The 27043-nt window shown below is 43.7% G+C and overlaps 1 protein-coding gene across 2 annotated transcripts in view; it reads left to right on the top strand.

Moving 5' to 3' along the window:
• fut7 (fucosyltransferase 7) overlaps positions 1-12612 on the top strand; it is a 73179-nt gene extending 60567 nt beyond the window's left edge. For both annotated transcript variants that reach the window (XM_059638231.1, XM_048559121.2), the window contains one exon: positions 7995-12612. In XM_059638231.1, coding sequence (XP_059494214.1) covers positions 8092-9156 — 1065 coding nt within the window. In that variant the 5' untranslated portion in view covers positions 7995-8091 and the 3' untranslated portion in view covers positions 9157-12612. The remainder of the gene's footprint in view (positions 1-7994) is intronic.
• Positions 12613-27043: the final 14431 nt, after the last annotated feature.

The following is a 27043-nucleotide window of genomic DNA, read 5'->3' as shown; positions in this document are numbered from 1 at the left end:
TTTGCAGACACATCCCTGGCTCTGCCTTATTTTAGTTTTCTACTTGGAAGTGTTACCACACTCAATCAATTATGTTTTTCACCCATCACCATATCACTGTGACTTTTGTTTTTAACTATCAACAGCCACCATTACATTGAATATTTACAACGAAAACCCATTATGGGCAATGCAAGTTATTAAAATTGAAGGAGGGTGCAGGGAAGGGGCAAAATTAAAATAGTGTTGAACAGGGCAATAAAACAGCATATCCCCAGTGGTGCCAACCTCTTCTAAAAGATGCTATTACACATTTCTAGAGAAGGTGGGACTTGAAGCTGGGCCTCCTGCTACAGCAGTAGGAATACTACCGCTGCATCATTAGAACCCTTAGTGGGCTTGCTTTTTTATTTATTGCTCTAAACCAACCTGTTCAGACACGTTATGACACATGTCTGGGTCAGGTGGGACTTGAAGCCAGGCCTCCAGGATCAGAGGTAGGGACATTATTACTACACCACAAGAGCCTCCAAATTTGTTTAACAATACTCAAACCAGGTAGGAGTTGAACCTATAATTTTCAGATCCATAGTTAGAGGTGTTATCTGTTGCACCACTCGCCCTGTCCTTTGGCTCAGGTGATGAGTTCCAGTTGGTATACTGTTGCTACCAAGGAAACTCATACTCAGTGAGCTTCACAGTGAGATTAACTAGAGATTCTCCATGGGCTTTGTTGGCGTTATCACAGTCTCCACGTCAAAGGTGATGTCGAGGCGCTAGTTTTGGACTGGGGTGGACACGTTGAAAAATCACACTATACCAGGATATAGGTTTTCTGAAGACAAAGGCTTTTGACGTCTTGCTCTTTCTTCAGGCGTCAATGAGAGAGGTGGCGTCAGACACAGAATTTGTTAGCAAAAGATCAAAGGATCATAGAACTGATGCGAATGTGGTGAACAAACCTAAGGTGGCTGTTAAATCTTTAATCAGTTAGAGCGAATTAATATTCAAATCTGTGAATTTCTTTCAAGCCACTCCCTGAGATAACTAAAAGGTTTTATTAGTATGCCAGAGGTGACATCTTAGGTCAGACAGTGCATTTTGGGTGTGACCCCTTGTTTACAATCTGGCTGTGTATCATCTTGGAGTCAGACTGGTTTTGTTTCAAAAGTAGGAATTTATAATATGCCATATTAACTGTCTACAAATTGTGCACTTCTTGAACAAAGTAGAATATATCTGCAATTGCAAATCTGCAAGTGCAAATTCAGCCCATAGATTTATATGTATGTGTGCACACGTGTGTGTGTGTCTGTGAGAGAGTGAGGGAGAGAGAGTGCGTGTTTGTGTGTGTGGGTGTATAGTGCAGTGGAATCACCTGTTGTGTGACATGAACCGAAGATCTCGGTTGAGGCCATCCTCATGGGTACCGAGCTTGACTACCAGGCTCTGCTCTGCCACTCTGCGTTGTTGTGTATCCTGAAGTCCGCCTTGGAGGATGTTTACCTGAAGAAAGAACAAAGAAAATTACAGCACAGGAACAGGCCCTTTGACCCTCCAAGCCTGCGCCGATCCAGATCCTCTATCTAAACTGTCACCTATTTTCCAAGGATCTGTATCCCTTTGCTCCCTGTCCATTCATGTATCTGTCTAGATAGATCGTAAATGATGCCTTCGTGCCCGCCTCTACCACTTGTGTTCCAGGCACCCACCACCCTCTGCGTAAAGAACTTTCCATGCATATCTCCCTTAAACTTTTCCCCTCTCACCTTGAAATTGTCACCCATAATAATTGAGTCCCCCACTCTGGGAAAAAGCTTCTCGCTATCCATCCTGTCTATGCCTCTCATGACTTTGTAGCTCTCAATCAGGTTCCCACTCAACCTCCATCTTTCTAATGTAAATTATCCTAATCTACTCAACCTCTGTTCAAAGCTAGCACCCTCCATACCAGGCAACATGCTGGTGAACTTCCTCTGCACCTTCTCCAAAGCATCCATATCCTTTTGGTAATGTGGTGACCAGAACTGTATGCAGTGTTCCAAATGTGGTTGAACCAAAGTCCTTTATAACTGTAACATGACCTGCCAACTCTTGTACTCAATACCCCATCCGATGAATGAAAGCATGCCGCATGCCTTTTTGACCACTCTATCAACCTGTGTTGCCACCTTCAGGGTACAATGGACCCGTACACCCAGATCTGTCTGTGTATCGATTTTCCCCAGGGCTTTTCCATTTGCCATATTGTTCGCTCTTGAATTGGATCTTCCAAAATGCATCACCTTGCATTTGCCTGGATTGAACTCCGTCTGCCATTCCTCTGCCCAGCTCTCCAATCTGTCTATATGCTGCTGCATTCTCTGACTGTCTCCTTCACTATCTGATACTCCACCAAACTTAGTGTTGTCGGCAAACTTGCTAATCAGACCATCTATACCTTCCTCCAGATCTTTAATGTATATCACAAACAACAGTGGTCCCAACACAGATCCCTGTGGAACACCACTGTCACATTTCTGCATTTTGAGAAACTCCCTTCCACTACAACTGTCACTCTCCTCTTGCCCAGCCAGTTCTCTATCCATCTAGCTAGTACACCCTGGACCCCATGTGACTTTTTTTTCTCCGTCAGCCTACCATGAAGATCTGAGACCGAATGTCCTTGACTGCTGAAATGTTCTCCCCATTGGGAGGGAACATCCCTGTCTGGCGATTACTACACTGTGTTCATTTGTCCGTTGTCGTAGCATCTGCATGGTCTCGCTAATACCATGCCTCAGGGCATCCTTGCCTGCAGCGTATGAGATAGATAACTTTAACCAAGTCACGTGTGTAACTGCCGTGTATCTAGTGGGTGGTGTTCCCATGTGTGGTGGTAGTGTCCGTGTCAGTGATTTGATATGAGTTGCAGAGGTTGCCATGACAGAATTGTATAGTGTTGTAGTTGGTGTTGTCCTGAAGGTTGGGTAGTTTGCTGCGAACAATGGTCTGTTTACAATTTGGTGGTTATTTAAAGGCAAGAAGTGGAGACGTAGGGAAGATCTTGGTGAGGTGCTCGTCATCAATGTGTTGAAGGCTGCGAAGAACATGGCGTAGTTTCTCCACTCCTGGGAAGTACTGGATGACGAAGGGTACCCTATTGGTCATATCGCATTTCTGTCTTCGGAAGAGTCTGCCGACTTTGGGATACGCAACGACACAGAGTTGCCGAACAGAGGCTGATAGCCAAGTTCGGTACCAATGAGGACGGCCGCAACCGGGATCTTGGGTTCATGTCGCACTGCAGGTGACCCGACCATATTATACACTCTGTCTCTCACACACAGACACACTCAGACACACACACCCTCATACACACACTGTTTCTCACACAAACACACACACACTCTCTCCTTCACATATACATGTACACACACACACATATAAATCAAGTCACCTGTTATCCTTCGTCATTGTAGAGAGAAAAGCCCTAGCTCTCTCAACCTTTCCTTGTAAGACCTTCCCTCCATTCCAGGCTACATCCTGGTAAATCTCCTATACACCTTTTCCAACACTTCCACACCTTTCCTGTAATGAGGCAACCAGAACTGGATGCAATACTCCGGATATGGCTGAACCACGCTTTTGTGTAGAGGATCTTGGGTGAATTGCTGCAGTGCATCTTATAGGTAGTACATACTGCTGCTACTGAGCATCAATGATGAAGAGAATGTGCACATAGAAGGGTATTCATTGATGGCAATTCCATTGAATGCCAAGGGGCAGTAGTCAAAAGATGGTTGTAGCTTGGGATTTGTGTGGCATGAATGTTACTTGCCACTTACCCGCCCATGCTGAGGTATTGTTGAGGTCTTATTGCCTATGGACTATCTTTGAGCATAACATTTTACAGTTTCTGACTGATTAAGAAATGCACTGCACTGTCATTGCTCATCTCAAACTGGAAAGCTTTATACTTGACCACAGTATATTCCCTCTGCCCTGGCCTTGTCTACTTACCTTGCCTACAGGAGAGGACACAAAACCAACACTTGATGTCAGAAAATCATATACCTTTAGTTAAATAGTATTTGATTTGCGCAGTAGCGCAAAAAAAGGTCTGGATTTGTATGTTGCAAATCGCAGATTCTCAATGCCTGAATTCGCTGCGGTCCACAACTGGACTTTGACCAACTAAGGCCACAGTGAAGTGCTCAATATTTCTGAAAGCAATGTGGGCAGCCTCATTTCTTTTGTGCTTCAGTGCCCTCCTCCCAGAACTTGTGGACAGTACATGCAACACAGGGTTCAACATTTAACTGAACTAATCAAGATGTTTTTCCGCCATAGGATCTGAATGGAGGTATTGACCCATTTGGCGGGAGCAATCTCATGCTTTCAGCATTGATGTGGCAGAGACAATTTCCACCTCCCACAGGAGGAATTGAGAGAATGGCGACCGATATCCTTCTTCTGAACTGCCCCGTCAATCCAGTCTTGGTCTGAAAGTGAAATGCCACTGCCTGTTCAACCATGGAAACAGACCCTTTCATCCAAGTAGTCCATGCTGACCATGTTCCCCAACTAATGTAGTTCCCCTGCTTGCATTTGGCACATTTCCCTCCAAACCTTTCCTATTCATATACTGATCCAAGTCTGTTGTAAACATTTTAACTATGTCTGCATTGATCACTTCCTCTGGCAGATCATTCCACACATACTTGGCCCACTTCATTTCCAAGAACCAATTCCAAAAGTGCATCCTTTTTCACTGAAATGGACACATGCTTCCTTAGGAATTTTTCCTGAACACAATCGGGCAACATAAAGTGATAGACTTTCAGTGCATGGTCACAAGCGATTGTTTCTTGAATATGAAGCTGCTGTGGTTCCATTCAAGAGGGACAACTGACTGTGGTTTAATCAGAGGCTCACTACATCCCAGGCATACAGGAAGGTGGAGAACAAGAAACTGTCAGGATAGCCTCAGCCTATGTGGGAACTGAACCCATACTGTTAGTCTCACACTGCATCACAAGCCAGCTATTCAACCAACTGAACTAACTGCGAAGTATGCAAGGCTAGTAGGACCAGAGGGAGGACAGCCTTTGCCACAGAAGCAGCTTAATCCTAACCTCCCTATGAGAATTAACCAACACGTCTGGGCTATTCTTTTATGCTTGATAAGGCCACTTTAAAACAGGCTGGAGTGTGAGACAACATAGAAAGGCATGTTGTGTTGTTACGCACTATTCTGTCACAGTCCGACCTGGTAATGTTCAATAGTTAAATGTGGAAATGGTTCCCTTGTCATTGCTCTGACGCAATTAAAAAATGATAATAATACTATGCTTTGGTAGGTGTTCTTTCTGTCGTTACAGGTCACACTTTGAGACAGTTTCTAATCAATGACCCAGTCCAGAAATTGTGCCCAGTTCTAAAAATATTCTTGTTTGTCTGGTATTGGTTTGGTGACATGCAGAAAGGGATGAGTGAGAGGGATGAGACAATCTGATTTGAATCTTCACGGGAAAAACAAGAAATGGTAGTTCTCCACTCAAAACAGCAAAAATTGCAAGAAACGACAATGCTATGCATGTATGAATATAAAAGGCATCCCAACAGAGTAGCCCTGAGTTAAATTTAACCATTTTGTATGTTTTCCATTAGGAAGTGGATAAATATTTCAACATTTCACATGTTCACTGGTTAACAAAGTTGTTTAATAGTTTAAGCTTATAAGATCTATTACATTCTGCAATTGTTAAATGCTATAAAAAAGCCAAAATCTGCATTTTCTTGCAGGTCTGTCCTGAAACAATTCACAACCAATGAGGTACTTTTTAAAGTACCTCATTGTCATAATGTAGGAAATATGGCAGCCATTCTGTGCATAGGATAATCCCACAAAACCACAGCAATAACAACCAGATAATCTAGCTTAGTCATAAATATTGACAGCCAGATAATCTGGTTTAGTCATAAATACCGACCAGAATCCATGAGGAATTATGCAGTTGTAATTCAAAGAGTGCCATGGTATCTTTTATATCTTGACAAGAGGGTCGACTGAGCCTCAGTTTAATGTCTCATCTCGTATGCAGCAGCTCCATCAGTATAGCAATGTTTCAGTGCTACATTAGGCAGCCTGGACTGTGTTTTCAAGTCACTGTGAACCCACAACTTTTTGCCTCAGAGGTAACAGGACTCCCAGCATAGCTGCTTACTAGGCATTGTACCAGTGTGTCTATATGCATGAGATAATTAGCAGTTACAACAAAATGAAATAAGATTGATGGATAAGATCTGCAGTGTATTATCCAGCACACATTGCAGAATTGTAATTGAGATCTTAAGGATAAAATAGCCACTCAACAAGTGAACTTGATTCAAACCAGCCAATTGGCTTAGTCAAACAGGTTCATAGCAATTGAACAGCTTATGTTTTCATTAGTCTAGACCAAGTTCTGTGCGGGTGGAGTTAGAAATTGCCAATAAAATCAGACTGAGATTTAAAACATTGGCAAAATTTAGAATGAGATGTTTCTTTTTTCTGTCAAGAATGTAATCATCATCGCTGATTGCAATCATGAGATGATTTGATTTGAATGTTAGCTGACAGTAAGAATGTCTTGATGGTCGATCGATGTTGGACCAGCTCAGGAAGGTTTCACGTTCAATCTCTAGTACGTCATCCGTAAGCTGTTCTCAGCCAGTACCATAGTAAAGATGCTGTGCTCAGCACAACTCTGTACCTTGGCACATTGGGGAAGTGAATTGGGACTGGAGAAATAAAATGAACCAGCGATCAAAACATTTGCTTGAATCCAGTCCTGGCACCAGCATGGGATGGGACTCAGCAGTGATGTCTCTAGGTGATGGAATAGCCTGAGCTCAGATATGAAGATTGTCCTTTCAGGTGAGAATACTTGGGGTGGTGGAAATTGACCCCAGTCTATGTAAGGTAAGAGTATGACTTTAGGAAGGAGAATTACTTGGATAACGAGGTGGTGAGCCATCAGGAAAATCTGTTTGATTCTCCTTCCACTGTTTGAGTTTCAGTGTCACTTTGACATTCAGCCCTGATTGATTTAGAAACCAAACACATCTTTTGACCTCCCAGTCGCAAACCATTTCCACTCCCCCTCCCATTCTTTAGATGACATGTCCATCATGGGCCTCCTGCAGTGCCACAATGATGCCACCTGAAGGTTGCAGGAACAGCAACTCATATTCCACTTGGGAACCCTGCAGCCCAATGGTATCAATGTGGACTTCACCAGCTTCAAAATCTCCCCTTCCCCCACCGCATCCCTGAACCAGCCCAGTTCGTCCCCTCCCCCCACTGCACCACACAACCAGCCCAGCTCTTCCCCTCCACCCACTGCATCCCAAAACCAGTCCAACCTGTCTCTGCCTCCCTAACCTGTTCTTCCTCTCACCCATCCCTTCCTCCCACCCCAAGCCGCACCTCCATCTCCTACCTACTAACCTCATCCCACCTCCTTGACCTTCCCTGGACTGACCTATCCCCTCCCTACCTCCCCACCTATGCTCTCCTCTCCACCTATCTTCTTTTCTCCCCATCTTCGGTCCGCCTCCCCCTCTCTCCCTATTTATTCCAGAACCCTCACCCCATCCCCCTCTCTGATGAAGGGTCTAGGCCCGAAACGTCAGCTTTTGTGCTCCTGAGATGCTGCTGGGCCTGCTGTGTTCGTCCAGCCTCACATTTCATTATCTTGGATTCTCCAGCATCTGCAGTTCCCATTATCACATTTTTTGATAGTTCAATTATTTGTGCCCTTTATATTTTGTAAGTATTTGTGTTTGACATTGTGAAAGTCTTGGCTTTAAACAGATGAGCGGAGCTACATATATTTTGCATAAATGATCGATTAGCCTTAATGCCAATCTGAACTCTGAGTGAACTATGCAAAATATAGGCACTTCCTTTTCGTACTAGCTGTATTGAGAAACTGGCACTTTCAAAGGCACAGCAAATTAACCACTATCTCCCTGATGTGTTTTTACAGACACAGCTCACAACAGTTCATACTCAGCAGACATCGGTGCAAGGATTTCTACAAGATTTATCTTGCTGTCGCTGTACCCTCATTGGCAAACCAACACATGGCAGTCTTGCACTTATGCTTGTTATCAACATTGAAGACGGGCAAAATCCTGGCCCTGCTAGTCGTGATTGTCTATTTGCTGCAGTTTGTGATTAACTGTTACACCAACCAAGTGATCTGGACTAGGAAAAGCTACAAGAAGATTCAAGAGCCTCTCGTCATCTTGGTTTGGCATTGGCCATTTCATTCAAACTCCACTCCAAGGGAAGATGTTTGCTTAGATTTATATGGTGTTGCCAACTGCATTCTCACACACAACAGGTCCATGTTTGATCGTGCTGATGTTGTTGTGTTTCACCATAGGGAGCTCCAGCTCAAAAGCTCCAGCCTACCGCAGCTGGCCAGACCTCCCAACCAGAAGTGGCTCTGGGTTTCTTTGGAATCGCCAAGCAACACAAAGAGGATTCATCAATTCAATGGTTATTTCAACTGGACTATGACCTACAGGACAGATTCAGACATCTTCATCCCTTACGGAACCCTCTTGCCAAGTAACCAAAGTGAACAAATGACCAATTTCTCCATGCCAAAGAAATCTCGCCTTTCGACATGGGTTGTTAGCAATTATCACAAGAATAGTCTAAGGGCAAAGGTGCATGCCAATCTGTCCAAGCACATACCTATTGATGTCTATGGGAGAGCAGCCAGAAAATTCCTCCCCAGCGAAATGCTGCTGCCAACGATCTCTCGCTATGCCTTCTACCTGGCTTTTGAAAACTCCATTCACACAGACTACATCACGGAGAAGCTATGGAGAAACTCTTTCATGGGCTCATCTGTTCCTGTGGTGTTAGGACCTCCACGTGCTAATTATGAAAGGTTTGTCCCACCGGATTCCTTTATTCATGTGAATGACTTTGCGTCTGAGAAGGAACTGGCCAGCTTCCTAATGGATCTGAGGGAGAACAGCACTCAATATGAGCAGTATTTTAACTGGAGGAAAAGGTTTGTGGTCAAGCTGAACACAAACTGGACAGAGAGGTTCTGTTCCATTTGCACTAAATTTTATAGCCTTCCTCAGTCAAAAATATATCATAATTTACATGATTGGTTTCACCAGTGACAAACTTCTTTTCAATCTACCTCATAGCATGATTGTTATTTATTTATATCAATGTGTTAAAATGATTGCTGCTATTTTAAAAAGTCCCTATTTAGATGTTTTAGACCATTGTCTTCAATTGCTAAAACTATTCATTTGGAGAGGGTGCTGGGGAGCAGGCAGGTCTGGGGAATGTCAGTGAGTGAAGGATTTGCAATTGCTCTTAACAGCAGAGCAAGGTCATGGGAGATTTAAAAGCGGTGCTCAAAATTACGTGCAGTTTTTGAATAGCAGATCAAGAGAAATATTTTCAGTTTCAGTAACCAAGGGATACAGACTTAGAATAATTGACCAAAGAACTGGGGGAGACAAGGAAAAAGACTTTTTTAAATGCACTGTATTGTTGTGATTTGAAAGATATCGCTGAGAGACTGGTAGATGTAGATTGAGTCAGTAATTCTCAGAAGGGGGGAATAAAGTGTCCTTTCAAAGGAAAAAGAGATTCTTGATTTGATTTGATTTATTATTGTCACGTGCTGAGATATAGTGAGGAGTATTGTTTTGCATGCTACCCAGGCAGATCATCCCTTGCATAAGTACATCAGTGTAAAAGAACAGAATGCAGAATATAGTGTTACAGCTACAGAGAAGGTAGCGAGAGAGTGCAACTTTAATATTTGACTGACTGCAAAGAGCCTGAATAGTTTAAATGGGCCAAGTGTTCTGGAATATTTTATGACTCGAACAAGAACCTAATTCTCATCAGGTTGGCCAACAAATACTAAAAATTATGTAGTGCTTTGGTGAGTATTTGAACTTCCAGTGAATCCTTTCAGCTTCTCAGAACTAGATGCAAATTCAACAACAAATTGTGTAGGTAACTGTTAATTATTATTATCAAGCAATTCAACTGGCTTTGCCAGTCTTGGTACTGCCCAGTGATCTGGACTGAAAAGCAACACATTGGGTGGATGCTGAGAAAGATCTGGGTCAGGCCTATATCCGATCTCCTACCCGACCACATCAGAGCAAATGAACTGTTTCCTCTCATAGTGAAAGCTCAAGCACTATGTGTGTGTGTGTAAACTGCCGGATGTTACCACCCAGCAAGAAATCAAACACCAATGTGAGTTAGCACTTGCAAGAAGCAACGAGAAAGAACATAATGAGGATGGAGATGCATGATTCTGTTTATGAGGAGTGGGTGAGGCAGAGGAGACAGATAGCTTGGGATGAGAAGGTGTGAGAAGGTAGCAATGTAATCTTTCTGAGTATGTTATTCCTGCTGTAATACAATATCAGATTAGTATATTAACTCATTGTTATATCAAAGCATTAATATATAATCAGAATTCACAATATTTAATATCTCACCTGAAGTCTATATTATTCAGAACTGACTCTGTGAATCACTCTAAGACTGTATTTCAAACTTGAATTTGTATTTTTTCTGCAACTTTTTCTTGAAGGTTACTCTTTAAAATGTAAATTTACTTTTGGTGCTGGTAATATTTTCTGATATGAAGTAAGATCTAGCATAGAGCTTCGCTGTGTAGGCATGTTGACTGGGGTACCAGACCCTTGTACAGCATGGGGCCTCACTGACCCTTACATGAGAACCCACCCAGAACTGTAGTGGGAGAACTTGTTAAAGAGATTCTGCCTGGGGTCACGTTATGACAGGTTCGGTGGAGATCATATCTCACAGGGTAATGCGAGAGGATGACAAGGACTGGTGAATTTAAGTGTCATTATAGGGTTAATACTTTTCTGAGACTGTGAGCTGAAAGAATATCATTCATACTCACTCCACAGAGCTGGAGTCATTATCAAGCTGATGACATTCCTTACCTGGCAATTCTTGGCACAGATCAAAGTGGGCCAATGTCCCTTCACTATTGACATCCAGAGGAAGTGTGTGCTGGTCTCAGTCAGAGTCATACGCAAGTAACGGACATCTCAGTCCATGCCGAACATATCCCAAACTAAGCTAGTCCCATCTGCCTGTGCTTGGCCCATATCCCTCCAAACATTTCTTACTCACGAACTAATGCAAATGTCTTTTAAATGTTGTAACTATACCTGCATCCACCACTTTCTCTCTACATAAAAAAATTGCCCCCACATCTTTTTTAAACTTCTCTCCTCTCACCTTAAAAATCTGCCCCCTAGTCTTGAAATCCCTCAACCAGAGAAAGGCACTTGCCGTTGACTTTATCTACACCCCTCATGATTTTATAAACCTCTGTAAGGCCACCTCTCAACATCCTAAGCTCCAGTGAAAAAAGTCCCAGCCTCTCCTTATAACTCAAGCCCTCCATTCCCAACAAAATCCTAGTAAATCTCTTCTGAATCCCCTGCAGCCTAATAATATCAATCTTATAACTGGGAGACCGGAACTTGACACAGCACTCCAGAAGAGGTCTCACAAACAGCAATGTTGCAATTGACCATGGGATATGCGGCTTAGGGGGAAATGACAGCAGATACAAAAAGAAAGTAGCCAATTAGAACAGCTCCTAATCACTACAAAGTGACTGCAGTTCCACTCCATTGGTGCTACCATTCCATCTCACTACCTCCTCTCTCATCCCCAACCACCTCATACCCCATTGCTATAAAAACATCCACAAGGACCATGGGAAAATAGTATGAAAGCCTATACCACTGTCCCCACATTGTTGGGCCTGTGCTCATGGTAACAGAAGTGGGCCATTCAGTCCCTCAAGCCTGTATCTTATCTAAATTTAACCAGCGTAGATCTGTGATCTGAGTCTATAACAAAACTCTATGACTCTCAGTTTTGCGATGTCCAATTGACACTCTGCCTTAATAGGTTTTAAGAACTGAGGTCCAGATTGCCATCATTGTGTGAAGGTTTCTTTGTGACTCCAACCTGGAATGGGTTAACTTAAAACCCTGGGACTCTAACTCGAAAAAATTGTATCTTTTCATCTATGCTGTCAAATAATTCAATCACCTCAATTTGATCACACCTTAATCTTCAATTCCCAAAGTTATGAAATGCCGAGTCTATGCAACCTGTGTTCATAACTTAAAACTGTTACCTCCAGCTTCATTGGTCAGTGGACCAAATAATCTCCCAAGTGTAGAAGCTATGTCACATCACTCTCCCAGAACCAGGACTACAGCCCAGGTCAATGCACCAGCACCCATGGTATTTCTCCCATTGCCCAGCAACCTTTCCAAGCAAACAACCTAGGGGGTGTTGGATTCTGAAACCAGTACTTTGCTGATGGATTCTCGGAGTGTGCTGTAAGGTAGGGAGTTGTTTCTGACATTGTGTTAATGGTGGATACATCTGACCTGCTACCTGTGAGAGTGAGATCAGTAACTGTGTGTCTAACCCTGGGAGAGATCCCTCATTGATGTAATTGAAATGCTTAAACCTCTGTATTTGGTGTAATTGTTTCTCAGTGTTAAGTATACAGTAACTCATTTAGGATAAATGTTATAGTGAACAAAAAACAAATGCATTTAAATAAAAAATACAAATGAGATGCGTGGAAGATATTTATTTCTCATGATTCTTTTGATCATTCACCTGGAGTTGAACAATGACAATATTTCACCTTTATTGTTACCCATTCCCTCTCAACCACACTCTCCAGTATTCATAGCTCAGTGGTCAACTTTCACCCTTTCCACATAATTTGGTCAGTTTTCATCAGTCAGCATAGACTATAAAAGTGGAGAGGATTTTATGTCCAGTGGTAACGTCCGTAACTCTAGGCCAGAAAATTCCAGTCACATCTCAGGATATGGTGGCTACAGAAATGCATCATGATCTGTCTAAGCCGGTCAGTTAGATAAAAGGGATGTACCATGAAATTTGAGTATTTCATAAATTTGTAAATTTCATCAGAACCCGACCTCCTGCTATACCGCTCTGAAACTGTGCAGTCGGAGATTCTTCTGATTGGCTGAAGGTTAGGGTTCACACCCAATGTTGAGGCAGTACAGAGGAAGCTGATTGCTGGAGTTCCTGACACAGACAGACCTAAATTTGAACTTTATTCCACATATTGGCATTTTACCCATCACTTTAAAACCAAACAAATTCAGCAGATGTAACTCACTGACAAAAGGGAGGTGAACACTAGCAGTTTGAAGTGTAAAGATAACATCAACACCTACCAGCTGTTTCTAACAGTTACAAGTGAAGCACATTAGGTAAGAGTCCAAGATAGTCCTTTCAGATATTATGCAATGATTTGTCACTTCACTATGTGATACAGTAATTGAGCATTTATTTACAAGATGTGATTCTCAGGAAATCCCAAACATGGTTTTCAGCCATGAGTTTCCTGTGATGTGTTTCCCTCTGCCTTCTGGTATCATCCTCTAGAGAGAGGGAGCCTGTTCCATTTGTATCAACCTGACCCATCCCAACAAAACGGAAAGTGAAATGAAACACTTCCTGAAATTAGTCCTCAACAGATTGCCGTATGGCCACTTAGCATTGAGTGACTTGCTTGGCCTTTTTGTTTATTCACACCCAGGATATGGACTTCACTGGTTGGACCAACATTGTTTGGAGGCAATGCAGGGTTTGACTTAGGCTGGAAGGGCTGACACTTTTTCCCCAAGTGTGGGAGGTGACCTTGTAGAGGTTTATAAAATCATGACGGGTAAAGATAAGGTGAATGGCAGGTGTCTTTGCAATTTTTTTACATCGAGGTTCAAGTGTGGAATGGACTTCCAGAAGAAGTGGCAGATGCGGGTATAGTTACAATGTTTAAAAGACATTTGGATAAGTACATGAATAGGAAAGTATTGGAGGAACATGGGTCAAGTGTAGTCAGTTGGGTCGAGTTTAGTTCGAGATACTTGGTAGGCATGGACTGAAGGATCTGTTTCTGTGTTGTGCATGGCTCTATGAATCTATGACTCTATTGGCCATCCCAGCTGCCATTGAGTTTCAGAGGCAGTGGGTCATTGTGTGGGTCTAGAATCACATGTAGGCCTGACTGGATAAGGATGCCAGATTTCATTCCCTAAAGGACATTAGTGAACCAGATGGGTTCGATTGTTTCCTGCAGGCAATGGCTGATAGTTTCACGATCATTATTACTGAGACTAGTTTCCACGTTTTGTGAATGAAATTTGACTTCCGACCTGCCTCCATGCTAGGATTTTAACCTGCGTCCCCAGAACATTAAGATCAGCCTCTGGATTACCATTCTGGTGAAGTTATCACTAAGTCACTGTCTCCAATTCCATCTTTGTTGATTGTAAAGCCAGCCAAGGGTCTGACTTTAAGCGGATGGAGGGGTTATGGAAGTGGCGGCCTAATGAAGCCATAGACACAGTGACAAGATCGATGCTAAATATCATGGGTAGTCTCACGTGATTACAGCCTGGGAGCAAAATCAGAGCGGACACAAATCAGAGTGGGTACATATGCGAGCAGGTACATTTTAGAGTGGGTACGTATCAGAATGGGTACATAATAGTGTTGGCACATATCAGAGCCGGTACATAGCAGTGTGCATATATATCAGAATGGGTACGAAGCAGAGTGGCTGCACTTCAGCATGGGTGCATATCAGAGTGGAAATGAACCAGAGTAGGTACACATCAAAGTGGGTACATATCAGAGTGGGTACACATCAGAATGGGTACATGTCAGAGTGGGTATATATCAGAGTGGATGCATTTCAGTAAGGGTACCTATCAGAGTGGGTACACATCAGAATAGGCACAGGTCAGAGTGGGTATATAGCAGAGTGGATACATTTCAGTAAGGGTACTTATCAGAGTGAGGGCCTATCAGAGTAGATACGAATCAGAGTGGGTGCACATCAAAGTGGAAACATATCAAAGTGGGTACATATCAGAATGGGTACATGTCAGAGTGGGTATATATCAGAGTGGATATATTTTGGCATGGGTACATATCAGAGTGGGTACATTCATGGTGGATACAAATCAGACTAGGTACATATCAAAGTGGATACATTTCAGAGTGGGTACATTTCAGACTGGGTACAGTCAGAGCAGCTATCTCCTGTCTGGCCAGAAAAGGCCACAGTAAGTTTGAGAAATGCATTGGTCAGAACTCTGATCCATGACAACATTAGTGCCATGTCCCTGGTTGATTCTGGCCTCATCTCCCACTGGCTGCCAAAGACAGTCCCCCCTGCTGCAGCCTCCTGCAATGAAAGTCTCTCTCCTCCTGCTGATCAGGGAGAAGATCCAATCCGGTAGCAGGCAAGATTCTGTAATCTTTTACATCTGTGCCTCCCAACCTTTAGGACCCCTGGCTGTCCCTGTCCCTCACTACTTCAGGGTTTTCCTGTACTGTACCTGCCACCTCCGCATTTCTTGCTGTCAAAATCAAGATTCACAGACTCAAATTTCACAAGAGGTGGCCATTTGGTCCATCATGCCTGTACTGGCTCTTTGAATAGCTTTCATTTGACAAAATCCCTCATGGTAGACTGGTCTAAAAGATTACATCACATTGGATCCACAGTGAGTTGGTAAGTTGAATACAAAATTGCCTTGGTCATAGTTGAGGTGATTTTCTGACTGGAGGTCTGTGACCAATGGTGTTCCAAATGGATCGGTTCTGGGACCTCTGTTTTATGTAATATACTAATAATATATATAAATGATGTGAATGGCAATGTAAGTGGTCTGATTAGTAAGTCTACAGATGGACGGATAATTGGTGAAGTTGTGGATAGTAGGGAAGGTTATCAAAGGATACAACAAAGTATTGATCAGCTGGAAAGCTGGGCAGAGAAATGGCAGATTGACTTTAATCTGGACAAGTGTGAGGTGAGAAATGCATTGGTTACAACTCTGATCCATGACGACATTAGTGCCATCTCCCTGGTTGTTTCTGGCCTCACCCCCAACTGACTGCCAAAGACACGCCCACAAGGGCCCCCCTACTGCAGTCTCCTGCCATGAAAGTCTCACTCCTCCTGCTAGTCAGGAGTGGGGTCAAATACAAGAGGTAAGTAGACAGTAAATGGCAAGACCCTTAGGAGCTTTGATATACAGCGGGATTGTGGGGTGCAGGTCTATAGCTCCCTGAAAGTGGCAGCACAGTGGATAAGATGATAAAGCAGATGTATGGCATGCTTGCCTTCATCAGTCGGGGCATTAAGTATAAAAGTTAGCATGTTATGTTGCAGTTATATTTAGTCAGGCCATTTTTGGCACATTTTGTGCAGTTCTGGTTGCCAGCTATAAAAAGGATATTGATGCTATGGGGACGGTGTAAAAGAGGTTTACCAGGATGTTGCCTGGATTGAAATGAATTAGGTATAAGGAGAAATTGGAAAAATTAGATTGTTTTCTCTGGAGTGTCTGAGGCTAAGGGATGACTGGACTGAAGCATGTATAATTGTGAGAGTCATGGAGAGGGTGGATAATTGGAGTCTTTTTCACACAGTGAAAATGTCAAATACTAAGGGTCAAGCTTTAAAGTGAGCAGGGGAAGGTTTAAAAGAGGTGCACGAGCCAAGTATTTTACACAGAGGGTGGTAGGTGCCTGGAACTTATTGCCAGGGGAGGTGGAAGAAGCAGATACAATAACAATGTTTATGAAGTATTTAAACAGACTCATGAGCAAGCAGGGAGTAGAAGGATTTGGACCACATGCAGGCAGATGGGATTAGTTTAGAATGGCATCATGGTTGGCACAGACATGGTGGGTAGAAGGGAGTGTTGATAGTAAGCTAAGGAAGAGAAGCTAGATTGGTGCTAATAGCGTCGATGAGTAGGTGAAAGTGGATTAGCTGTGCTGAAGCAACCCATTTCAGGACAGGATCCGATGTGTGGGGTTGGAAGGAAGTGTCTCAGACCTTACAATTATCCCACTCAATATTGAGTCTGAAAGCTACAGGGTGCCCAAGTGGAAAATGAGAGGCTGTTCTTCCAGTTTGCACTGAACCTTGCTGGAGCACTGCAGAAGTTGGCTAGGACAGGAGGAGCACTGGTCTGGCACTCAGCAATTTTACATTTGTTCTTAATTACAAGATCATTCCCAGCAATGTGATTGGGATTGAAAACCCCTGTATTTTGGAACGCACCCAGTCCTGAATGGGAAATCAGCTGCTGCTGTAAATAGCCTTCTTTACCAAGGTCATCTTTTGTTCTTCTGATTTCCCCTACTGCTCTTCAATCATCGTTGGTAAAACATATATGGAAAAAAGTTCACCCTGTCCATCTTTTTCTGTCTGTTTTACAGATAAACCTGGGCCAAGGGCCGTTCCATCCAGCCACGGCCAGACTTCTAACAGACAATACCAAAATCTCTCAGTTTTGCAAACATCAGGTCAGGTTTGTCAATCTGAGGAGATCCAGTGAGTCAATTAGAAAGGAGTGTACTGACTGACAGACTGAGCACATAAGGAAAGCCAACAGCAGAGGAGAACTATTCTTAAAGGTCAACTTATGTTTCAATTCTGTTGATAAACCTGACAATATGGACCTCCAGGACCTGGAATTAACAACAGGAATCTACGAAGCTAACAGAATATAGAGTTTTATTAATCAAACCATCGTTCAGCAACCTAATGCTATTGCCACTAGACTATAATCCAAAAAGTCAGCAATTATTCTGGGACCCTGTGTTCAAAGCCCATCACAACAGCTGTGGAATTTCAATTCGATAAAAATCTGAACCTAAGAATCTAATGCTGACCTTGATCCCACTGCTAATTGTGAGAAACAACCCACCTGGCTCACGGATGTCCTTCAGGGAAAATGGCTCATACCAATCTGGCTCAGACATGACTGCAGACCCATAGCAATGCAGTTGAATCTTAACTGCCCTCTAAGATGGCCTAGCATGTTGTCTTAATTGCTACAAAGTCTCAACCTACAAATGAAACTGGATGGATCACCTGGCATCGAGCTAAGCCCTGGAAAAGGCAATGGTAGAAACAGCCCTGCTGATCCTGCAAAAGCGCTCCTTACTAACATCCGGGGGCTGATACCAAAATTGGGTCAGCTGTCTCACAGACTAGTCAAGCAATAAACTGACAGTCATACTCACGGAATCATGCCTTACAATGTCCCAGACACTACACTCACCATCCCTGTCCTGGACATCTGTCCCAGCAGGACAGACCCAGCAGAGGTGGTGGCACAATGGTATACAGTCAGGAGGGAGATGCTCTGAGAATCCTCAACATTGACTCTAGACCCCATGAAGTCTTGTGGCTTTAGGTTAAACATGGGTAAGGAAACCTTGTTTACACTGGCCTCCCATGGTTGATGAATTGGTACCCCTCCATGCTGAACAACACTTGGAGGAAGCACTGATGGAGGAAAAGGTGCAAAATGTACTCAGGGTGGGGGATTTCAACATCCACCACCGAGATCGGCTCAGCAGTAGTACTACTGATCGAGCTGATCAGATCCTATAGGACACAACTACATACGAACAAGGAGTCCTGAGGACCCAAAACATTAACTCTTTTTTCTCCTCCCGAGATGCTGCCAGACCTGCTGAGCTTTTCCAGCAACTTTGTTTTTGTACATAACGACTAGGCTGGGTCTGCAGCAAGCACTGAGGGAACCAACAAGAAGAAAAATATAATTGACCTCATCCTTACCAATCTGCCCATTGCAGATTCATCTGCCCATGATAGTATACTGCTCAGCAATAACCTGCTCAGTGATGCCCAGTTCAGGTTCCGCCAGGGCCACTCAGCTCCTGACCTCATTACAGCCTTGGCTCAAACATGGACAAGAGAGCTCAATTCCAGAGGTGAGGTGAGAGTGACAGACCTTGATATCAAGACTGTATTTGACCGAGTGTGGCATCAAAGACCCCCAACAAACTAGAAGTAATTGGAATCAGGAGGCAAACTCTCTGCTGATTGCAGTCATACATGGCACATAAGAATATATTTGTGGTTGTTGGAGGTCAGTTATCTCAGCTGCAGGACATAGCTGTAGGAGTTCCTCAGGGTAATGTGCTAGGCCCAACCATCTTCAGCTGCTTCATCAATGACCTTCCCTCCATCACAAGGTCAGAAGTGGGGATGTGCACTGAAGATTGAACAATGTTCAGCACCATTTACGATTCCTCAGATACTGAAGCAGTCCGTGTTCAAATGTAACAAGACCTGCACAACATCCAGGCTTGGGCTGACAAGTGGCAAGTAACATTTGGATCACACAAATGCCAGGCTCTGACCATCACCAATTAGGAACAATCTAACCATCAACCCTTGACATTCCATGGTGGTACCATCACTGAATCCCCCACTATCAACATTCTGGGGGTTACCATTGACCAGAAATACACTGGACTCCCCACATAAACACAGTGGCTACAAGAGCAGATCAGAGGCTAAGAATACTGTAACTCACCTCCTGACTCCCCAAAGCCTGTCCACGATCTACAAGGCATAAGTCAGGGGTGTGATGGAATACGCCCCATTTGCCTGGATGAGTGCAGCCCCAACAACACCCATGAAGCTTAATACCATCTAAGTCAAAGCAGCCCGCTTGATTGGCATCACACCCATGAACATTCACTCCCTCCACCACCAATGCTCAATAGCAGCAGTGTGTACTATCTACAAGATGCCCTGCAGAAATTCACCAAAGATTCTTAGACAGCACCTTGCAAACTTATGACCATTTCCATCTGTAAGGACAAGGGCAGCAGATACATGGGTCCATCACTACCTGCAAGTTCCCCTCCAAGTGTATTCCCAACCTCACTTGGAAATATATCGCCTTTCCGTTACTTTCGCCGGACCAAAATCCTGAAACTGCCTGACTAACAATTCCACCAGCATCGCATGACTGTAGCCATTCAAGAAGGCAGATCACCACCACCTCATTGAGGGCAACTATAGACAGGCAATAAAATGTTGATCCAGCCTGCAGCACCTATATCTCACAAATCAATTTTTAAAAAGCTTTCAGTTCTGGTGCAGCCTGTAATTGCGGAACTTAAGCAAGTGCTGTAGACATGATAATAAAATGTGAGGCTGGATGAACACAGCAGGCCAAGCAGCATCTCAGGAGCACAAAAGCTGACGTTTCGGGCCTAGACCCTTCATCAGAGAGGGGGATGGGGGGAGGGAACTGGAATAAATAGGGAGAGAGGGGGAGGCGGACCGAAGATGGAGAGTAAAGAAGATAGGTGGAGAGAGTGTAGGTGGGGAGGTAGGGAGGGGATAGGTCAGTCCAGGGAAGACGGACAGGTCAAGGAGGTGGGATGAGGTTAGTAGGTAGCTGGGGGTGCGGCTTGGGGTGGGAGGAAGGGATGGGTGAGAGGAAGAACCGGTTAGGGAGGCAGAGACAGGTTGGACTGGTTTTGGGATGCAGTGGGTGGGGGGGAAGAGCTGGGCTGGTTGTGTGGTGCAGTGGGGGGAGGGGATGAACTGGGCTGGTTTAGGGATGCAGTAGGGGAAGGGGAGATTTTGAAACTGGTGAAGTCCACATTGATACCATATGGCTGCAGGGTTCCCAGGCGGAATATGAGTTGCTGTTCCTGCAACCTTCGGGTGGCATCATTGTGGCAGTGCAGGAGGCCCATGATGGACATGTCATCAAGAGAATGGGAGGGGGAGTGGAAATGGTTTGCGACTGGGAGGTGCAGTTGTTTGTTGCGAACTGAGCGGAGGTGTTCTGCAAAGCGGTCCCCAAGCCTCCGCTTGGTTTCCCCAATGTAGAGGAAGCCGCACCGGGTACAGTGGATGCAGTATACCACATTGGCAGATGTGCAGGTGAACCTCTGCTTAATGTGGAATGTCATCTTGGGGCCTGGGATGGGGGTGAGGGAGGAGGTGTGGGGACAAGTGTAGCATTTCATCTTGGGGCCTGGGATGGGGGACCACTTTGCAGAACACCTCCGCTCATTTCGCAACAAACAACTGCACCTCCCAGTCGCAAACCATTTCCACTCCCCCTCCCATTCTCTTGATGATATGTCCATCATGGGCCTCCTGCACTGCCACAATGATGCCACCCGAAGGTTGCAGGAACAGCAACTCATATTCCGCCTGGGAACCCTGCAGCCATATGGTATCAATGTGGACTTCACCAGTTTCAAAATCTCCCCTTCCCCTACTGCATCCCTAAACCAGCCCAGTTCATCCCCTCCCCCCACTGCACCACACAACCAGCCCAGCTCTTCCCCCCCACCCACTGCATCCCAAAACCAGTCCAACCTGTCTCTGCCTCCCTAACCGGTTCTTCCTCTCACCCATCCCTTCCTCCCACCCCAAGCCGCACCCCCAGCTACCTACTAACCTCATCCCACCTCCTTGACCTGTCCGTCCTCCCTGAACTGACCTATCCCCTCCCTACCTCCCCACCTACACTCTCTCCACCTATCTTCTTTACTCTCCATCTTCGGTCCGCCTCCCCCTCTCTCCCTATTTATTCCAGTTCCCTCCCCCCATCCCCCTCTCTGATGAAGGGTCTAGGCCCGAAACGTCAGCTTTTGTGCTCCTGAGATGCTGCTTGGCCTGCTGTGTTCATCCAGCCTCACATTTTATTATCTTGGAATCTCCAGCATCTGCAGTTCCCATTATCGCTGTAGACATGATATTTCTTTTGCTATGCTTTTGTTTTATTACTTTATAGTGGGTCCAGAAAACACAAAAAGACTCTTAATTCCAATAATATTTTGAAATTTGACTTCTTTAATGCAATTTCTAATATTTTGGATCCTTCTCTCATTCGTATTTCAATCCTAAAGACAAAATGTCCTGGCTGTTACTGAAATCCTGTTGTACTGATTATGGCTTGTCAGCATCAATTGTTCAGAGCAATCAAGAACTGCTTTACAAAACCACAGTCCAAATTATTACAATTTATTACTGTGACTGGTGCAGTTGCAATTTAGAGATTGTTTAGTTGCAGTTCCTCATTATTGAAAGAATGTGCGACGGTTATTACATTGCCAATCGGCAATATCTAAAATAAGAATGGATAATTTGAGTTGATAATTATCTGTGAACAGTTAGGCTTCTGAGGATAACATAAGACCCTCTTTAGGTACAGTTGTAAAGAAATGAACAGTGAATCAGCCTCAAAAACAGAAATTGCTAGAAAAACTCAGCAGGTCCGCTAGTATCTGTGGACAGAAATCAGAGTTAAATGTTTCGGGTCCAGTGACCCTTCCTCAGAATGCTGTCACTTTACTCGAAACCATAACTGATTCCTCTGCACAGATACTGCCAGACCTGCTGAGCTTTTCAAGCAATTTCTATTTTTTTTATCTCTGATTTACAGCATCCACAGTCCTCTACTTTGCGTCCTGCCTCATTCTCCCAAGCACAGAAGAGCACATTGATGCTTTGGAACTGAAATGACTCCATTGCCAACGTACAAAAATAACATCATGCCTGTTCCACTCGAATGATGACTAAATACCTCCTCATCACCCTCATACATCACTGAAATCATTTTGAGAGGTTTGTGTATGAATTATTATGTCAATGTAATCGTGAAATATTACCAGTATCCTGATGATCTTAATTTCAAATAGTTTATAGATTCTCAGATACTGGTTGCGCAAAACTTGACTATTGCTGAAAAAAAGATACAATTTTTCAAAGCCATTCATCCTACTCTCGTCAGAGGGTCCCTGATTTAGGAATGACCAACGTACAAATGCCAGTACTTATGAAAGTGATCCTTGATAGAGGTGTAATTTTAAGGATTGGATGTACAACAAGTTGCTGTATTAATGAATACCTGCTTTACATTGTCCTGCATTGTATTCCGACTGGGGAACAAATCAATTTGCAAATGGACTCCAGAACAAAACCCATTCACAGCTCAGGAATTGCCTGTAATTCACAAGATTCCTATAAAAAAGTAAATTAACATCTCCAATGGCTGTTTTCTTTTACTTTGGTATTTCTTGCAAGTTGTCCTGATAGGTACAAGGCAAGATGTTTGAGAAAAATGTATCTTTATTTGAAATACTTTGCATAATTGTTCTGAGTGACTTTGTCTCAGGTAACAGATATTGTGTTATATTATCACTGATTGGACTTATCAAACCATTCCTCTGCCATCTATTCCAATAAATGTGTCAGCTGAGTCTACGCAGCCAGCAGTCAGATGTAATGACTGTAACGATGTAATCTCAGTATCAGGGCAATATCATCCACTGGAAGAGTAGCCCTTGCTCATAAATATTGGGTGTGAAATGACAGCACAGAGGCTGGTAATCTGTCACCAAATCACCCTTTATTTACATGCGCATAGCACATGCCACAGGTCTGGCTTCTCAAAGCCAGTGGTAAAAGTGAACAGAACCTCTGACACTCCTATTTATATTTGTCAGCCAGGGCTCCCTAATTGGACCAGATTAACAGCTCCAATCAGGGAATTTATATTCTAAGAGGTGTACCTGGCTGATCTCGTTACAATCACTACATCTGTCTAAGCCCATGGACACAGGCCTATTCTTTTTCTTGTAGCGTCTCCTGAGGTGTTTTTGCACTGGGTCCGTTTCCTCTGACTCAGTTTCAGACACAGGGAGTATGTAAGAGACAATAGCCTGACCCTTGTGACCGGACCATCTCGGAAGAAAATCATCCTCCTTTTCAGATGGTAAAGGTGTCAAGGCTGCGACATCCACCGTGCCCATCTCAGATTCCCAGGCTTCTGCGATGCTAGATGTAGGGGGAAAACCCATGGGTTTTGACAGGCTTTCTGGCTGTTCTGAGGGGCTAGGTATGTTTTAGTCCTTTAGTTTGCAGGTTCGCAGCTTATATGTGGTCCACATGCTTGTTCAGGCCCGCCTTTCCTACCTGAACCTTGTACATCACAGGAACTGAACTCACATTAACTATACATCTTACACTAGCAGTGCCCATTCTAGTGATTTTGGCACCAAAGTTTGTCTGCTGAAGTAAACTGTCTCTCTCTCTCACTTAGAGGAATCTTGTGCCCACCATTGGCATTCCTGATGCCATTTCACCCTCTCCCCCACCACCCACCTGCCCCAGGTCCAAGAAGATCAGATTTAATCCTACACAGTGCCTTCTCCCCATTAGCAGCTCTACTGGAGCTATCCTTGTAGTTGCATGAGGGGTGGTCTGAGAATCAAATTGGAAACTGGGATAGTTTGTTGCTGAGTGAAGCTGTGAACTGTTGCTTTAAGCCTGCCTTCAAAGTTTGGACTGCTCTTTCCACCAGACCATTGGGAAATAGGTGGTATGTAGCTGTCCTCATATGCCAAATGCCATTTGACTTTGGGAAATACTTGAATTCCCTGCTGGTGAATGATGGCCTGATGACCATGACCAAAACTTCTGAGAGCATGTGTACTGCAAAAGATGCTCGCAGCCTTTTTATTGTTGTCCCTGTGTTTGATTAATGGTCTCTATGCTCATCCAACCACTTTAAGTGGGTATCCACAAAGACTGAGAGCATTGAACTCATGAAAAGACCAGCATATTCCACATGTAACTGAGTCCAGGGTTTACCCAGCCATTCCCATGAATGTGGGAAGCTGCTGGTGATAATTTTCCCCTTTGTTGGCATTGCCCTACCTGCACAGCTATGTCTGCATCCAATCCTGGTCATCAGGTATAACCTCTCACCAACACCTTCCTCTTGGAATCCCCTGGATGACCTGGTGGAGTTCAGCAAGTATCTGGCAGTGGCCTTTGCTCAAGACAACCACTCTTGTCCCCATAGTTATATGCCATCAGCTACAGTGATCTGGCCTTGTCAGGTACAGAAAGATTTCAGTTCTGGTTGTGATGGCCCTTTTGCTCCCCCATCACTGCCAGCTGTTTCAGTTTTGCCAGGACTGGATATTTTTGTGTCCACTGTTGTCAGCAGTGACTGGAAACACATCCAGAAAGTTTAAAACCAAAATGGGCAGCACCACTGGTGTGTATCTGCCAATGATGTACCTTTGTTTTGGTGTTTTGCTGTGGGCCGACCTAGGAATCTTCCTCTCAGGACATGTCTGGAGAAAAGCAATGAAATTGCCTTCGGTCAAGTGCTGTTCGTCAAGCTCAGTTGGCCTGGCAAGGGTCCCCACTTCCTTTGGAATACCTTATAACTCATATGCTCCACTTGTTGCATTTCCTAATGATAAAGCCAGTTGTAGAGCCTGTTTGAAGTCCATTTGGTTTTCAGCTCAAAGGGACTTTTACATGGTTACATCAGTAATCCTACATACCAAACGGTCTCTCAGCACCTCACTAAAGGTTAAACTAAAATCACAAGCCTCTGCCATACATCTTAACCTCATCAAAAATCCTGAAACAAATTGCCCTGGTTCTCAAACTGCTGAGTAAAACTGATAGAGTCTCAGAATTAAAGGTGGCTTGGGGTCATAATATCCTTTAACTTCTTGAAAGATTTTAGTATTTTGTGCCACACGGAAAGTTTGGCTCCTAATAACCAAAAAAGCTGCACGTCCACAATTTGTCGGGAGATTTACTTGTTCCTTTTCACCTGCTCAATGTCTTTTGCCTGGAAAAGATCATGCATTCTTTCCACATACTGGGTTCAGTCTTCAACAACAGGATCGAATGAGTCGTGCCATGAATAAGTAATGACATGATGCCAGAAATGTGTACCCACAACAAAGATGACTGTTGTAAGCAAATTTCTTCAGGACTATATTATTTCACTCATCACCACTCCACAAAGGCCAGTATCCTGAACCCCAGTCACTCTTTATTCACACATACATAGTACTTGACACTAGTCTGACTCCCTCAAAGACAGCTCTCAGTCTGAGCAGAACCTCTGACACTCAGGTTTATATCTGTCAGTCAGGGCTCCCTGATTGGACCAGGTTAACAGCCCTAATCAGGGAACCCATATTCTATGAAGTCCATCTGGCTAACCTTGTTACAATGACCGCAGTTGTGGATTCAATTGAGAATGGACCTGAGTTAGCGGCAGACAGAGGGGGCAAATGGAGGGAATTATGTGAAAACAAAATGACCATCACCATAGCAACAAATTCACAACCAAACCATAACTTGGCAGCATGACAATGTCGTAGAGGCATTTAAGAAAAAAGTTCAGACTGACTTTCAGTCACTTACAGATGGGTTCTGATGACTGGAGAACAAGGAATAAGTCTGTTGAAGGTGGGAGAACAGTGAGGACAACAGCAAAAAGTCAGACAATATTTGAGAAAATTGAGCACACATCTCTACTAAAGTTAGACTATTAGATCCAACAACATGAACTTAAAGTTCAAAATCCCTGCGTTGGCTATCAGGTGGAGCCTGCTGATTTGTTGAAAACGATACCGATGAATGCAGCCAACAAGGTAAATTTAAGCAATCAGAGAAATATCAGCTTGTTTCGGGCTCTGCACATGCTACTATGCAAAATGTTCTGAGTAGAAAAGACAAGCTCGCCATATCACAGGCAAATGACAATGTCAGAAAGATGACATCGTGAGTAAAGATGAACATAAAATAATGCACCCCCAGATGGAGAGGAAGATGTGTAAAAACTGAGATCAATCAGATAATTGCATGGATGGAAAGAAATTCTCTAAGTATGGATCAAACTACAAAGCTAGTGGAAAGGTGCACACGCATGGTAAAGGAGCTATCATAGCAACAGGGAGCGTGAGAAAGAAAAACAAATTCTCCACATCGAAGATGATGAGTTTGAAGACGCAATGGACATAGGAACTGCATAGCTACATAAAACATGTGGATGAGGAAGTGCCTTGAGGAAAGAAATCTACACAATTATTCGGATCAGGAAGAGTGCGAGAATAAGTCTGTAACTATTAAGATGAAGCGGAAGATTGATACTAGAGCACAGATTTGCATCATCCCAATCAGACCCTATCAGAAGGTGTTTCTTGACAATTTGTAACAGTTACCCAAACAAAGGTGTTTTGTAACAGAACAAGGTGATACTAACTACATATAAATTTATTGATGTTTAA

The sequence above is a fragment of the Stegostoma tigrinum genome, chromosome 29 (assembly GCF_030684315.1).
Source record: "Stegostoma tigrinum isolate sSteTig4 chromosome 29, sSteTig4.hap1, whole genome shotgun sequence".
NCBI classification, from domain to species: Eukaryota; Metazoa; Chordata; class Chondrichthyes; order Orectolobiformes; family Stegostomatidae; genus Stegostoma; species Stegostoma tigrinum.
This window is presented reverse-complemented; position numbering and strand designations above follow the sequence as displayed.